This window comes from Bos taurus, chromosome 19 (assembly GCF_002263795.3).
Source record: "Bos taurus isolate L1 Dominette 01449 registration number 42190680 breed Hereford chromosome 19, ARS-UCD2.0, whole genome shotgun sequence".
Classification (NCBI taxonomy): Eukaryota; Metazoa; Chordata; class Mammalia; order Artiodactyla; family Bovidae; genus Bos; species Bos taurus.
In genome coordinates this window covers 24,649,485-24,665,962 of record NC_037346.1, presented here as the reverse complement: position 1 = coordinate 24,665,962, position 16,478 = coordinate 24,649,485, and the positions used below count along the sequence as shown (strand labels likewise).

The following is a 16,478-nucleotide window of genomic DNA, read 5'->3' as shown; positions in this document are numbered from 1 at the left end:
CTAAGAAATAGTTCTCACAGATAGTCATAATTAAAAAAATAAAAGCTAATCGGAGTTACTATAGTGCAATAGAAACCCCACGTGTACTCTGCTGAATAAACGCATAGTGTATCTTGGTCGATGCGTATACATGAGAACGTCAGGTGTAGCCTTAGCCCGTGTGGTGATTTGTGTGGGGGTGTCAAAGGCTGCCATCGGGGGCGCTGAGGCAGGACACAGCTTCCTGTGTGTGGATTGATGTAGAGTGACAAAAGCCCTCCTCTTGACTCGTTTGTCTGCTTAGCTGGATGTCGAGACTTGGCAGCAGGAGCGCCCTGTGGTGTTACACACGTGGACCAAGGAGTCTGCCCACAACTATGAAAATAACTGCCACGAAGTGTCTGTCTTTGTCAGCCCAGGGGCAACCTATTTCGAGGTGGAATTTGATGAGAGATGTGAAACTGAAAAAAGGTACAGCTCATCTGTTCTTTTCTCCCCAAGCAATAATGGATCAAAAATGAGAGAAGGAAAATGATAGAGGTTGTGCTTTCACAGGTATGATTATCTGGAATTTACCGATGCCAGAGGTGGGAAAACACGCTATGACACAAAAGTTGGCACTGACAAGTGGCCCAAGGTGAGTGGTGTTTCCAGAGACTCATAGGAGGCCTGTTTCCGCAACAGTTCTCCTTTTATCAGCCTCAGGGGATAATAGAGATAATGGTCTTTGAAGGGAAGTACTTATATTACACTTTTGTGAAAGAAAGTGTTGATATCAGAGTTCAGCACCTGTTTTGTGATTAATGTTTTGGGGGTACAGCCATGGCAATTTGTTTATGTTTCGTCTGTAGCTGCGTTGGCATGGCAGGGTGTGGTTGAGTCACCACACAGAGACTTTATGACCCAGAAAGTCTAATAACTTGCTCTCTGGTTCTTCATAGGAACAATTTGCTGCCCCTGGTGTATATCACATAGTCCAGAGTACATGGCGGATTGTTATCCTTAGTAAGAAGGGCCGATCGGTCCAGGAAGGCCCCAGCCATGGTGGTGAAAGCTAGGATTCCCTCATAGTTAGGGCCACGTGGTCTCTGGGGCTGGGAAGTTAAGTGTTGCTTCACTGTCAGCGGTCTTGGTTGGCAGCAGAGGAGCAGGCAGGATGGTCTCTGGCTGAGTAGGTGGTGGGCAGATGGGCATCTGAGATTTAGGAAACCGACCAGCAGTTTTCAACTTTGCTTCTTCATAAGGTGCAGTGGTGAATTTTCTGTTTCCTTACTCCGTTGTTCATTTCTCCTTTAGTACTTTGGGAGGGGGTGATAAGACATAATGGTGAGAATATAGGCCAGTTTTAAATTTAGACTTTTTTGAGTCAAGAAGAACACGCTTCTTACTGAAATGCTGCCTTCTCTAATTGGTTTGACCACATGACTTCTTTGTTTGTCTCTAGAAAGTGACCTTTAAGGCTGGTCCCCGGCTGCAGTTTCTCTTCCACTCTGACAGCAGCAACAATGAGTGGGGCTACAAATTCACCGTCACCGCCTACGGCCTACCTGATGTCGCTGTGTCTTGGGGGCTGGATTTACAGCTCCTGGTGTCCCGGCTGATGGGACGCCTTGCTTCCCAGTGCATGGCACTCAAGTCTGTGCACCGTAAGTCCTTGAACTGTCCCTTCCCTCCTTGCTACAGCCACACTGAAGAGCAAAGTGGTACCCCCGTCCTGTAAGTTGTCTCCAGGCAGAGCAAAGGGACTGATAAAGTTCCCTTTCAGTTTCCTTGCTGCTGCTGCTTCTGCTAAGTCGCTTCAGTCATGACCGACTCTGTGTGACCCATAGACAGCAGCCCACCAGGCTCCGCTGTCCCTGGGATTCTCCAGGCAAGAACACTGGAGTGGGTTGCCATTTCCTTCTCCAGTGCATGAAAGTGAAAAGTGAAAGTGAAGTCGCTCAGTTGTGTGCAGCCTAACCAGGCTCCTCCGTCCATGGGATTTTCCAGGCAAGAAGACTGGAGTGGGGTGCCATTGCCTTCTCCATCAGTTTCCTTGAGAGCCAACCAAAGTAAAATGTCCCCTTGACACCAGTTTAATCAAGTTGCTTGACTCGGACACTGGGGCACATCACCAGGGCCACAGTGGTTTCCCTGTCTATGGAGGACAAGTCAGGGAGGGGGCTGGTTTTGGCAGCACTGTCCTCATTTTTTTTTGTTAAGTTTTGATACCCTCCAACAAGAAGGGAGAAATTCAGAATAAGTTAATTGTATTCTGTGATTATGTGACTATTTATGTGAATATATGTGAACATGGATTTTACCTTAAAGTGACTCTTCAACTTATGTGTTAAATTCATCCAAGAATGAATGAAACAAATAGAATGAAGCTTTCTAGTGTAATCTTTTTCCTGTATTATTTCTTGAGTTTTTCTCCTTTTTAAAGTAAAACATCATAGAAAAAATCGCATAATGGAAAAAGGCTAAGGGGAAAAGCCATTTTTAATCCTAATACCCAGGCATAGCTATTATTAACATTTTAATCTATTTCTACCTAATCTTTTTTTCTTTGTTTATTCATAAACACATATATGGTGGGTATTTTTCTATTACTATTATTCTTTTTACAAGCTTGAAAGTGAAAGTGAAGTTGCTCAGTCATGTCAGACTCTTTGTGACCCCTTGGACTATGCAGTCCATGGAGTTCTCCAGGCCAGAATACTAGAGCAGGGAGCCTTTACCTTCTCCCAGGGACCTTCTGAACCCCGGTTCTCCTGCATTGCAGACGGAATCTTTACCAGCTGAGCCACAGGGGAAACCCAAGAATAGTGGCGTGGGTAGCCTATCCCTTCTCCAGTGGATCTTCCCAACCTAGGAATCGAACTGGGATCTCCTGCATTGCAGGCGGATTCTTTACCAACTGAGTTACCAGGGAAGCCCTTTTACAAGTTTAAGTTTACAAATTATGAACATGGCATTTCTAAGTGGTCTCCTGTTATACCCAAGAGATGGTTCACATTCTGTTTTCGGTTTGCTTCATGGTTTAGTTATTTCAGAGGGATCTCGCCTGAACCTGTCATACGGAATGGCAGCATTTGGGGACTGCCTGATGGTTGCAGCTCACCAGGGTGTGTGTTTATGAAGGGTCACAGTTAGGTTCTGCTAAGTGTGGGGAATTCCCTGCAAGTCTTAGTGGCCAGGTTTTTTTGTGTGTTTGTTTGTTTTTAAGCCTTTCCTTCATCAGTTCAAAGATTCTCAGTATATTAAGGGAAAAATAGAACTCTCATAAGCCTCCTTCTTCTCTTTGCAGAGTTAGGCAGTAACATGGCAGTACCTCAGGCAAAAATGGCATTAGTCCTAAACTCCCCCTTGTGGAAACCTGTCTTCAGGCACCAAATACATCCAGAGTTGGGATTAGAAGCAAGCTGGCCCACTCACCCACCCCAGGATAATAAGGAGGTATTTACTTTTCGCTTATCTGTGTATTTGGAATGAGAAATGTTTACTGATGTTTGTTACTTTAAATTATAAACATTTGTGTATGTATCTTATCACCCCCCACGAAGCTATTAGCTCCTCGAGGGCAGAAACTAGGGTCCTCACAGGGGCCAGTGTAACGGGTGTTCAAAAGCATCAACTGACAGACTCTGCAGTGGTAATATAGTAGGTGCTCAGTAAATCTCTCTTGATGGCCTTGTTTAAATGAGTTGAGTTTATTTCCTGTGCCTGCTGAGTCACACTTAAGAACAGATGGTGTATGCTATGCTTATTTGTTCTCCACGGGACAGTAGCACATTATTTAGGCTTATAATATTATAAACTAAACAAGCTTTTCCACTATGTCTTTTTCATCTCTGTCCCCCTCTCTCAGTTCTACTACTTTTCTCCCTTCTTCCCACTTTCCCCCACCCCAGTTCTTCAGTAATTAGTGGCTGGATCCAGGGACTCTTCTTAACTTCTCTGCTCCTTCAGACCCTTTCTTCTTGTATTCCATGGCAGTCCACTGTCTTCTCTTACATGTCTCCACTCCCCCTGCCTCCTTTATTGACCTCTCTTCTTCCTTCTTCTATAAAAAGTGGGCTTCATTCAGGCTTTCTCTGCTTTCCTGCAACCCACAAAGATGTTATCTTGTCTCCTCTCTTCTGTCGTCACATCTGTGTGGAAAAAACCTAAGCAATCTGTTTCCAGCCCTGGTTCTTCTCCCAGGCTCCAGTCACATATGCCTATCTTCCTGTTAGGTTATTTCCATTTCAGTGTTCTGACTCCCTTTAACTCAGATGTGTAAAACCAGGATGTCTCCCTGGACTGTTTGCTCCTGTTACTGTCATTATTGTTCTCCCAGGCATAAGCCACTGCGACCTAGCATCACCTTTATCCTCACCTTCTTCTCCCCTTTCCTTCCAGTCAACTGCAAGCCCTGTGGATTCTTCCTTGATATCTCTTTCCGTTTCCTCTGTCTCCATCTTTATCCAGGCCCTCATCTCGCACTTGCATTGTTACGTTGGTACCTACCAAGTTTGTTTGTTTTTTTTTAAATCACTGCATTATCTTGTCATTCCACTGCCAAGCACCATTAATGGCTCCCCGTTGCCCACAGGGTGAAGTCTAAACTCCTCAGTGTGACAGTCAAGGCTCTCTACAGTCTCCTTTCACCTTACCTATCTGACTCTAGTTCCCACCACTCCCCAGCTGAGACTTCAGGCCAGGTCAGTCTCCCCACTGGCTCTTAACTTCTGCTAACGGTTGTGTTCCTCAGGGCCAAACCTGCCCAGTCTTCAGGGTCCAGACCAAAGCCCATCCCCTCCAGAAGGCTTTTCTTAATTACTTTAACCTGCCAGGAGCTCTCTCCTGTGAATTCTCAGCATTGGTGTCCCTTCTAGGCATTTGGCACTCGATAATCTCTATGCTTTATGATAGTGGTAGTTTAAATGCTTTTAATGTTTTATGTATGTTTACCTTTTTTTTTTTTTTTTTAATAACCTGTGTGTCTGTCTGATCTCCCCCAGATAGACTGAAACTTCCTGAGAGTATGCACTGTGTTTTATACTTCTGCTTTGGCCTAGTAGTTGTTCAGTAAACTGAATTTTTTTAATGAATATGTTAAACATGATGGTTTTTCTTGTTTTTGTTGTTCCCAGGTTAAGAACATCCCTGATGATCACTGCCATCAATTTCTTCTTGACTTTGCACAGTCAGATCCTGCCCAGAACTTCTGTGGGCCATATTCAGAACTTTTCAAAGGATTCATACAGGCATGTAGAAAACAGGCCCCAAAGACAGATATAGTTGCTGGTTCCACTATTGATCAAGCTGTGAACGCCACCTTTGCTGCTCTGGTGTATCGCACTCCAGACTTATATGAGAAGCTGCAAAAATATGGTAACTTATACTACAGGGAATATTTTTGATCTGAAGGCCAATTGCTAAGTTTTAAGAAAGCTTTTCTTAAGTGAAAGTTTTAAAATACTTTGGAGCATAAACATCCTTCTACAACTATAGACTTCATCTTGTCACTCCTACTGTGCCAATCAAGAGATTCGTGACCAATTTATAGTCAGCAGATTGCAATATATAGCAAGTAGCCTTGGGTTTCCTCATCAACAGGTAATTTATCTTTATCCGGAATTCTCATGGAAGACTGCTGAGAAGTTTAATGGAAAGAAAACTTAACTTGGGTTGTAGTTCCAGCTCACAAACTAGAAGTTGTGCAGCTTCAGATTAATCAGATAATCTTTCTGCACCTGAGTATCCTTATCTGTAAAGTTTAGAGTTGATAAGCTCTAACATGTTAAGAAATTCCAATCAAAACCAAAGATGTTTTGATAATTGAATGTGTACTAACCAAGGAAGAAAATGCAGGTATTAACTCTTATCTTTAGACTTGCAGCTTCTTGGTAGCATATTCCCTGCTCAGCTTCCTTTGTCAGTAGCATGCTCCTTGCCATTTCTTTCCCTCACGTCCCCTAGGGATACCCTATCTGTGTATTTACAGTAAGTACAGACCAGAGCCTTAACAGGAACCACAAAGAGGGAGAGTCTCTCCCTACTCATAATCTTTCAGGGGAAAAACATTTCAAACCCAGTGTAAAGACAGGGTATGACTGTCCCAAGCACTTTGGCAGGATGTCTGTTCCTTCCATGGTGCCAGTGAAATTAGCAGAAAACAAATGCTTCCTTCCTTAGAGTAAGTAGTTAATTGATTGTTGTTCTAATTATTATTATTACTAAGGATATTATTAGCACTGCTACCTTTATTGCTTAGTTCTTTGTGTCTCACATTGCAGAGTTTATTTCCGGAGGTCTAAAACATCTCAATTACTTGCTCAAACCTTAATATCTCCTTTAAGAAGCTGTTCAAATAAATAAAATTACACTGAAGCATGAGTGACTTAAGGAAACAGCTGTCACACGGAAGAGTGTTATCTTTGTTATGGGATGGGGGTGAACTGACGTCATCATGGTTTTGGATAAAAAAAATTCAGTATATGTTTTCATAGTCAAATTGTAGTAAGAGAACTTGACAATCTTTGTTACCTGTGCAAGCTGTCAGTGGAAGGATAAAAGCCTTGTGAGTAAAAAGCTGAGATACAGAAGGTTTCCGGCTGGGGGACAGGTCCCCCAGCTCTTTTTCCAATCATGTTCGTATCTGCTGTTGAGATACACAAATCAAGTATGGGAACAAGAACTATTTCACTGTGTACAAGTTGTTTCTAGAATACCTACCACAGTTGCTTTGAAGGAGGCACAATTGGTCCCAGTCCTTTCTGTCCCTGCCTCTGAGGGACTATCTGTGGATGCTTCAAGACTGATCTACTTTGAGAGTGGTCCTTGTCTGCTAACTTATCTTTGTCTAAAAACTTGTCACCCTTTTGGGTTAGAAATGTATGGGAATTTTTCAACTAGACTAAGCTGTTTGAGGGCAGGGGCCATGTTTGTTTTTCTCAGCATCGCATTCCCAGTACCTGAAGTAGAGCCTGGCACATTCTAGGTATTCAGAAAATTCATTGCATCAACTTTGGGTCAACAGAGTGTCACCCTGTTCTCGTATAGTATCCTTTGCTGTTTGTTTGTTTTAATATTTATTCATTTGGCTGTGCCAGGTCTTAGTTGCAGCATGCAAGATCTTCAGTTGCAACGTGCGGATCTTAGTTGCAGCGTGTGGAATCTAGTTCCCCAACCAGGGCTCAAACCTGGGCTGCCTGCACTGGGAACCTGGAGTCCTAGCCACTGGACCACCAGGGAAGTCCCTCCTTTGCTTTCAAGATGAAAAGAAGGGACAGGCTTCATAGGATTCATTACCAAAAAAAAAAAAACTTAAAAATTTTTTTCTAATTATAAAAATAATACCTATTTATGTAGAAACTTACAAAGTACAGAAAAGCTTAAAGTAATTATCGACTGTAATTTCACCACTTCAAGAACATTTTTCTATGGTCATTTTTCTATGTATCTACCTGGCTTTTTAGTTATATGTATATATACGTATATGTACATACCATGTTTTTACTATGTTTTATTTTTGAAATTATTTATTTTATTCTATTTGTCTGCACTGGGTCTTCATTGCTTCATGCAGGCTTTCTCTAGTTGTGGCCGTTAGGGACTGCTCTTAGTTGTGGTGCAAGGGTTTCTCGTTGCCGCGGCTTTTCTTTTTGTGGAGCCACAGGTTCTAGGGGTCATGGTCTTCAGTAGTTGCAGCACATGGGCTCAGTAGTTGTGGCTTACAGGCTCTGGAGCATGGGCTCAGGCTTAGTTGCTCCACACCATGTGGAGCCTTCCCAGATCAGGGATCAAACCCATGTCCCCTGATTTGCAGACAGATTCTTATCCACTGCACCACCAGGGAAGTCCCGTATACTCTTTTTAAATAATATAATTTTGTATATACTGTTTCATAACCAACCTTTTTCACTTAATATATACCCTGAATTTTTATCATGTTAATAATTTTTATTTTGCTTTTACTATTTTTTATATTTTACCTTAATAGTACATCCATTTCAGATGCTGTTCATTTGAAAAACAGTTTGAAGTAACATAGGAACCCATTACAGGTGTTTGTAGTTTACTGATGGTTTTCCCCCCAGTCCTCTCTTACTACAGACAATGTGCAAGTGTCAGGGGAAGAGGTTTCCTGTGCAGAGATTGGGAAGTGACTTTGGGCTTAATGTTGCAGTAGTGAATTGTGTTAACTGAATGTAACCTCTCCTTTCCCCAGTAAACAGCGGGGGCAAGACAGCCTTGAGTGAGGAGTTTGCACAGGTGTATTCCTTGGCTGATGGGATTCGAATATGGATGGTAAGATGTTCTTTTGCGATTTTTATATATTTTGAGTTTTTCTACCATATCTTTGAATTAAGGTAAGTAGCTCTCTTCTCAAGAATATAACTTTAGGAATGTTTTTCAGAACTAAAGTTCAGTGATGCACATGGATAAAGGATAAAAAATAATTTAGGACCCTTGAAATCATAATTTGGTGAAGTTAGATTGTCAGAGTACACAGGAGTCAGTTGAGCCCCCCTTACTTGCCTTCTTCTGTACCCCAAAGGCTGCTTGGTGGAACCTAACCTGGTAGACTAGGAGAAGAAGCATTGCGGTAGATTCTGGGCAACTGATGATGGTTTTCGGCAGAGAGGAGGCCTTTCTCAAAGGAGAGGGCCTTCTGCATTTTGGAGAAGTGATTCTGCGGCATTCTTTGTGACAGCAGTGAACTTGGGAGAGCGAGACGCCCATTCGTAGGGATATTGTATTACCATATCGTCCCATACTACGGTGAGAGTAGACGGAGTAGAGCTGCCGTTATCAGCATGGACGGCGCTCACAAGTGTGACGATGAGCAAAACATAGCAAGCTGTAGAAGGCGTAGGTATGGTATTCCTCAAATAAAACTTAAACACTAGCCAGATCTCTCTGTCATGTACATAAATACGCAGTAAAATTACACAAGTGCATGGAAATGATAAGTAAAGGAGAATTCTTTTTATTTCTTAGGTGTGGAGATGAGTAGGTAGTATTATTTATATATATTTACAACCATCTTAATTAAATATTGTATAGTAATTGAGAAAGCAATCTTAAAATCAATGCTGCTGCTGCTGCTAAGTCGCTTCAGTCGTGTCCAACTCTGTGCGACCCCATAGACAGCAGACCACCAGGCTTCCCCATCCCTGGGATTCTCCAGGCAGGACATTGGAGTGGGTTGCCATTTCCTTCTCCAATGCATGAAAGTGAAAAGTGAAAGTGAAGTCGCTCAGTTGTGTCCGACTCTAGCGACCCCATGGACTGTAGCCTTCCAGGCTCCTCCGTCCATGGGTTTTTCTAGGCAAAAGTACTGGAGTCGGGTGCCATTGACTTCTCTATTAAAATGAGTAGAGGATGGATAATAAGATTGAAAGCAAGAGGGGACTTCCCTGGTGGTCCAGCGGGTTAGACTCTGTGCTTCCATTGCAAGGGGCATGGGTTCTTTCCCTGGTTGGGGGACTAGGGTCCCACATGCTGTGAGGCCAAGAAATAAAAAAAGAAAAGAAGAAGCTTGAATGCAGGAGACTAGTTGTGATAATTAAATGAAGATGGCTTCTGCTACTTGGGAGGTAAGATAATTAGACTGTGTGATTGACGGGTATGGTGAAAAGGCAGATAGAATTTAGGACTGTTCTCGTGTTCCTGGTGGGGGTGACTTGGTGAGTGGGAAAAGTATTAACCAGAGTAGGAAGAATGGTCTTGGATCTGGGAGTGGGGAGCTAAGTTCAGTTTGGGACATGTTAAGTATGAGGACACCTAGGTTATCTAAGATATCTAGCTGGAGAATTTAATACATATAAAAGAATATACATCTCAAGGCAGAGGTAAGAATGACTTCAAATCATTGGTAATAGTTTAAAAAAAAAAATAGTTGCATTTTTCTAGGAACAGACAGCCTTGGACAAAGTCCCTGACGATGAGAACATAGTTGGTGCTCAGTGTTGACTAGATAGATAGGTGGAGACCCGGATGAACAGGATCTCTCAAAAGAAATTTAAAGATATCATCGTCAGAATGGTGGGCAGAGAATCAGTGTACTGACAATGTATTGACAGAGAAACCAAGGCAGTTGTTTAGTCGTGTCCAACTCTTTTTGCGATCCCATGGACTGCAGCCTGCTAGGCTTCCCTGTCCTTAACTCTCTCACGGATTTTGCTCAAACTCATGTCCGTTGAGTCAGTGATATCATCCAACCATCTCGTCCTCTGTCTCCCCCTTCTCCCGCAGTAAAAGAAAGTGTGTCTGAAAAGTCAACTCCCACAGACAGCTAAAGTGAAAAGGGTTTGGCAGTTGGGACAAAGCATATTGTAGACTGCGCTCCTGGTTCAGCACAGGACAGACTGCCAATGACTGGACAAGATGCCAGCCTTCTCTCTTAAGACCCTGGCCTCCATACATCGTTGGTCTTCTGCCTGGGCTGTCAGCACCGTGGCACACACTGTGACCATTGCCTGTGCCGGTACTAGAAGCACCGTTCTCTGCCCAGCAGTCTTAGCCTCACTTAGAGGCAGCCTCACCTTCAGAGCAGGATAGAGATCAAGTTTTAGTTCAACCTCTGCTGCAAACTGGATTGTGATTTTTGGCCACACCACACAGCTTGTGGGATCTTAGTTCCCCAACCAGGGATCGAACCCATGCCACTTACAGTGGAAACACAGTGTCCTAAAGGCTAGTCCTAACCAAGACCTCACTTCTTTATTAGTAGGTCAGCTTTAGGTAAGGGCCCCTCCATCTCCAGCGTTCTAGAATTTTTTTTTAAAGAATAGGATCGTGGTTACAAATCCCTCCCATATTAGACATAGTTGAAAAGGAGGTAGTTTTACAGATAGACCTTTAAGCAGCTTCAAATTCTGGATTATTTCTAGGACAAATGAAAGCAGTTCGGTCCTGTGTCCTCACCATAGGGCTATAAAGTTCTCTGGGATCTCAACACTGTGTGCTTTTGAAGTGTTAATAGTTTGCTGTGGCTGCTCTTCCTGCCCTGTCTGGACAACGTAACAATGTGGCTCAAACCCTCCCCCAGTTAGAGATGAAGCAGAAGTCCCTGATGAACCTGGGGAGTGAGGCAGAAGAACAGCGCGATCCAGAGGCTGCTGAGGCAAACCCCGAGAGCCTGGGTGAGTGCCGGCTCCAGCTGTCATCTATCTCTGGGCCTTCCGTTCCCATTTCGTAGGAAACCAGCGACCCATCTTCTGGGTTAGTTTAGTTGAAGCTGTGTTTACCTAGAGAAGGTAACACAGGCACTAAAGGTCTTTTCCAAGAACGTGTCACAAATAGGGAAGTGCCAATTGTTAATTGTTCATTGTGTGTGTGCATTAGTCACTCAGTTGTGTCCAACTCTTTGAGACCCCATGGACTGTAGCCCACCAGACTCTTCTGTCCATGGAATTCTCCAGGTGAGAATACTAGAGTGGGTCGCCATTCTCTTCTCCAGGGGGTCTTCCCAACCCAGGGATCGAACTGGGGGCTCCTTCATTGCAGGCAGATACCTTACCATCTGAGCCACCAGGGAAGCCCAGTTGTTCATTAGTATGATCCACATGGAGCCTTTTTTAAAAATACCTCTCTTAGGAGGCACCAAGTGCTTTTTGAGCTACAGCTCGTTATATTTTTCAAAAAGTGTGCGTTTCTTGGTAATGTTATTACTTAAAACTCTTTTTAGTGAAATACACTGAAGATTTTGCAGAGGAAATAATGTGATGCCTGGATCTGTGTGGAAATAACCCAGGGGGTTGTGGTGGGTCGGGGCGGGGCGGGGGGCGGGGGTGATAGTATTGGGAAAGACTGTCCTTGGATTGATAGCTGTTAAATCTGGGTGAGGGGTACATGGAGGACTCCTTATACTGTTCTGTCTATATTATATTAATATGTGTGAAAATGTGCACAATAAAACTTGAAGTGTGCTGATAGTGTTAGATTTTTATGTGTATAATGAGAGAAAATATGATTCTCTTCTCTCGGTAGATGTGTACATCCCTGTATTGAAGGTATTTCCTGTCCTAAATTGTAGACTTTAAGTAGATTATTTTCAGTTCCAAAGTAGGCAACAAGTTTCATTTGGACTTTTTTTTCTTCATTCTCCTTCTTGCTTTTTTCGCGTTCAGCGAAAGAGTGTTATCAGAAGAGTCTTCTACTATTGAAATTTTTGCCCACGGGTGGAGGTTCAAAAGAAAGCTGTGACAGGTCGGTGGCCGTGGATGACACAGATCACCTGCAGCCACTGGACAAGCGCCAGAGGACAAGCTCTGTGGTGGAAGAGCATTTCCAAGCCTCAGCATCGCCCACCGAAGCAGCACCCCCTACTGCGGGAGACCGGAGCCCCGGCCCGGACATGCAGCCCACGCTGCCCCCCAGCAGTGGCGCTCCTGCCTTGGAAGTGTCCTCCGTCCCAGCAGAGGAGCCCTCGTCACCTTCCACTCCCACCCGGCGGCCTCCCTTCACCCGGGGGCGACTCCGGCTGCTCTCCTTCCGCTCGATGGAGGAGGCCAGACCGGCGCCCACGGTGAAAGAGAAGTACCCGGTGCTGAAGGACCTCATGGACTTCATTAAAGATCAGTCACTCTCCCACGAGAGGTGAGCACCTTCTCTTTTCACCTGCAGGTATCCAGTCTCATCAAAGACTCGAAGTTCATGTTATTCATAAAAATGAGCAAATACTACTTGGAGGACAGACCAAGATTGGTCTTAGAATCTTCAAGAAAAAAGCTTTTTTTAAAAAAAAAAAAAAAAGAGGTATTTTTTTCACTTGAGATTTGTACATTATGGTATATGTAAATTATATCTCAGTAAAGTACTATTTGGATTAAAAAAAAGAAACATTTGGTAGCTGCCAAAATAAATCTGTCTTATTTTAACCCTGGGAAAAATTTTGGATTTGATGTTTTCTGACAACATTACTTGTCAGTGAGCCTACACATCTGGAAGTGTTGCATGTTTTAATTTCCTGTCTGAAGTTAGTCCTGTTTACCACAGAGGCAAAGTTCCTTTTTAACTAATTGTTTAACGTGAATCACTGGGCTTCCAAACAGTGAGGTGATTTGTAATGTTGCTGAATAATGACTAAAAGTAGCAAACAAGATCCCTCACAATAGTATTTCCTTTTTACTTATATGGCCTCAGAACTCTGGGCAGGGGTCTGTTTTCTTTCTGCCCCAGCTTGCGAGTTTTCTGGGTGTTCCTGACTTGAGTTCTGTCTCCAGTGTTGTAAAGGTTCTCTCCTTGAGGAAGGCCCAAGCCTGGAGCATCCTCGAGGTGCTGAGGATCATCCAGTGTTGTACCGAGTCCCTCGGGCAGCCTCACTGCTTCCACCCGCCTTACATCCTTTTCCTGCTGGAACTCCTCACCTGCCAGAAAGAGTTTACCAAGTAAGTCCGAAGTGCGAGGGACTGAACCCATGTCTCCTGCTTTGGCAGGCAGGTTCTTTACCACTGAGTCACCTGGAAAGCCCTGAACTGCTTCTTTCACACCCAAGTAAATATGTCAGGAAAATGGAGATAAGAGGAGAGGATTAAATCTGTAAAGAATACTTCACATAGTACCAGGGACTCTGGTAGTGGTGGGAAGGGTGGTTTTTATATTAATAAGGAAAGATTAATAATAGTCATCTCCATACTCCTGGTGGGTATCCTTCTTGACACAAGCAGATGAGTCATTGCTGTTTTGTCTGCTTACTTTCTGCAGTTGTTACATTTACTTTAGTTTCTCCACCACTTTGTTAGCTTGCTGCTTCTTCGCTCTTTTCACGTAAGGAATAATGATTATTAAATAAATGTTTTGGCCACTAAGTGACTGGTCATGTCTTCTGTTTCTAGTTATTTTGGACACCTGGAAGGCTGTGGTGCAGATCTACATAAAGAAATTCGAGACACTTACTATCAGTTTGTTCTGTTTTTGGTCAAAGCAGTCAAAGGATTCAATAGCAAAAATGACAGGTATGAGAGAGTTTAATGTGATTTCTAGAGAAAAATAATTGCCGTTTTTTCTGACTTTTAAAGAAATGCATGTCTAATGTTAAAAATACAGAAAAGCACAAAGCGTAAAATAAAAATAACCCCTAATCTTGCTATCTAGAGCTAGTTGCTACTGTTAACTTATCAGTATATTTTCTCCTAGCCTTTTTTCTCTATGGTATATGCAGTTTTTTAAAGCAGATGGGTCTTGGTTCATCTAAGAATCTGTAACCTGTTATCTCAGTTTTAAAAACTTGAAAGCCATTCGCCAGTCTCCTCCATAGTAAGTGGTGTAGACATAAACCTTAAATCAAATGGTTCTTCTCTGTACCTGAGCGGCATGACCCGGGCTCGTTGTGGTTGGCCCTGATCTTGCCGTTGATCAGAGCTGAGCAGTGTTACTCAGTCCTTTCCTGTAAAATTTCTCCTGTGGTAGTCTTGGCGGGGTGGAAACCTTGCTACTTGATGCTTTCAGAACTCTTTTGCTTAAGATGTTCTTTGAAGAGGGTTTGTATGGAGTCTGGGAAATTTGAAAAGATATCGTAAGGAACCCAAACCAGCAGTGTGGGGTTCCCTTCCGCTTTCCGCTGACAGACATACCCCGTCTCTGACTCCCACTGTTTCTGTCATCCCCGTGGGTGATGGGCAGCTTTGGTAACTTTCACCTTCATGGCCTCTTCAGGTCCTTGCTGCCTGCCCTGTCCTGCATCCAGACGGCCCTGCTGCACCTTTTGGACATGGGCTGGGAACCCAGTGATCTCACCTTCTTTGTTGACATTCAGTTACCAGATCTCCTCATGAAAATGTCACAGGAAAACATAAGTGCCCATGACAGTGTGATCAGGTAAGGATACAATCTCCAGTCTGCAGTTTCTTCAGGAACTTGTGAAGTTCAGGGGTCGTAGCAATAGCACAGGGCTTTAGAGCTCAGGCCTGGAGCCAGGCTCTCTGGGGGGTATCCCGGCATTGCCACGTCCTCACTGGATGACCTCGGACAACTTTTTAAACTCCTTTTACCTCAGTTTCCTCATCTTTAGAACTGGAGGTGATGACAGCATGTCCCTTAGAGGATGGCTGTGAAGAGTGACTGTGTTCTCCTCAGCGTTCAGCGTGGCGTCTGGGGCACGGTGGTGTGTATGAGTTGGTAGCAGTGGTGCTGTGAACTCAGCATGAGGATCCTCCTTGTTTGTGGAGATCCTCATAGAGCTTGTTGAATTGAAGAATCCTTTGCTGTAGTTTTTTTGTTCTGTGTGTGTGATTTCCAGCCACTATAACCTCTTGTACATTGTAAGAACTTAAGGTATAAGGGGAAAAAATAGTAACAAAGGTTTTTTTTTTCCTTTCCACTTATTATTTTATATTATTATTATTTTTAAAAATATTTATTTGACTGTATCGGGTCTTAGTTGCAGCATACGGGATCTCCTTTGAAGCAGGCAGGATCTGTTGTTGTGGCACACGGGCTTCTCTGGTTTCAGCTTGTGGGCTTAGTTGCCCTGTGGGTTGTGGGATCTTAGTTTTGCAACCAGGGATCGATCCTGCATCCCCTGCTTTGCCAGGTGAATTCTTAACCACTGGACCACCACGGAAGTTCCTCCTTTCCACATCTAATGAACGTCTTTCCACCTCACTCAAGTCCACTTACACACTAATCACACATGTCTGTAGAAAGAGGAGAAAGGGGAAAAAAGAGCAAGAGGAGAGAGAGTGAGGAGGAAATGAACGATCTGAGTCAACACCTGTTTTCCCTCTCTCAGAAGAGATATATTCCCTCTCTCAGAAGTAGGAAAAAGGAGACAGAATATAAATGATCTCCTCATTTACCAAACCTCAGCCATTGCCTTGCTGTCAGAGGGCGCGCTTGGCAAAGGGAGGGGACCCGCAATAAGAGGAAGGGGTGGGTGGTCAGCTTTAAGCTATCAGTCTGCTCCTTGTTTCAAGCTTCACCTGCCGCTCCATGAGCCAGTCCTTGAGAGCAGGGACTGCACCTTCCCCACCAGTTCCCACAGCCCCTGGCCCAAAGCTCAGTGTGAGTAGCCCCAGAATCAGTTAGTTGGAACATGTCAACGAACGAATGTGTCTGTGTCAGTTGGTAGATGCTTTGCATTTGCTGTTGAGCAAATACTTTTGTATTTAAAATTCCAGTTGCTGAAACAAGCTATTGACTGAAATTATGGAAATCTGTACTTTTGCATCCAAGAGGAATCCCTGAGATTATTTGTTAAACATGAGGAAACTGAGGACCAGGGCCGAGTGCCGAGTCCAGGTCTTATAGCAGCCCGCGAGAGAGCCGAGGCCCTGGGGTCTCCCGACTCCCTTCTCATGCTGCTGCCACTCGGGTGTGCTGAGCATGTTCAGTTGAGACCAGTTTTTTGGTGCCTGGCACATCATAGGTTCACCACAAATGGTTGTTGAGTGGGCTTTTGCCATGCAGGTACAACCTTTCAAGCTCCAGTTCCTCACCTATTGTAGTAGGCTCTGGAAGGGCCCCCCCCCCTTTTTTATTGGTATGTATCTATCAAACATTTGGCAAACCCTGGGGCTTTGAAA

General features: G+C 43.8%; 1 protein-coding gene across 3 annotated transcripts in view; it reads left to right on the top strand.

Annotated features, from left to right (window-relative positions):
- The window catches only part of ZZEF1 (zinc finger ZZ-type and EF-hand domain containing 1), a 94,936-nt gene that overhangs the window by 44,768 nt on the left and 33,690 nt on the right, over positions 1-16,478 (top strand). For all 3 annotated transcript variants that reach the window (XM_010815902.4, XM_005220201.5, NM_001206129.3), the window contains exons 22-32: positions 284-450; positions 535-616; positions 1,424-1,625; positions 3,269-3,417; positions 5,097-5,337; positions 8,177-8,256; positions 11,003-11,096; positions 12,084-12,552; positions 13,179-13,343; positions 13,791-13,910; positions 14,611-14,772. In XM_010815902.4, coding sequence (XP_010814204.2) covers positions 284-450; positions 535-616; positions 1,424-1,625; positions 3,269-3,417; positions 5,097-5,337; positions 8,177-8,256; positions 11,003-11,096; positions 12,084-12,552; positions 13,179-13,343; positions 13,791-13,910; positions 14,611-14,772 — 1,931 coding nt within the window. The remainder of the gene's footprint in view (positions 1-283; positions 451-534; positions 617-1,423; positions 1,626-3,268; positions 3,418-5,096; positions 5,338-8,176; positions 8,257-11,002; positions 11,097-12,083; positions 12,553-13,178; positions 13,344-13,790; positions 13,911-14,610; positions 14,773-16,478) is intronic.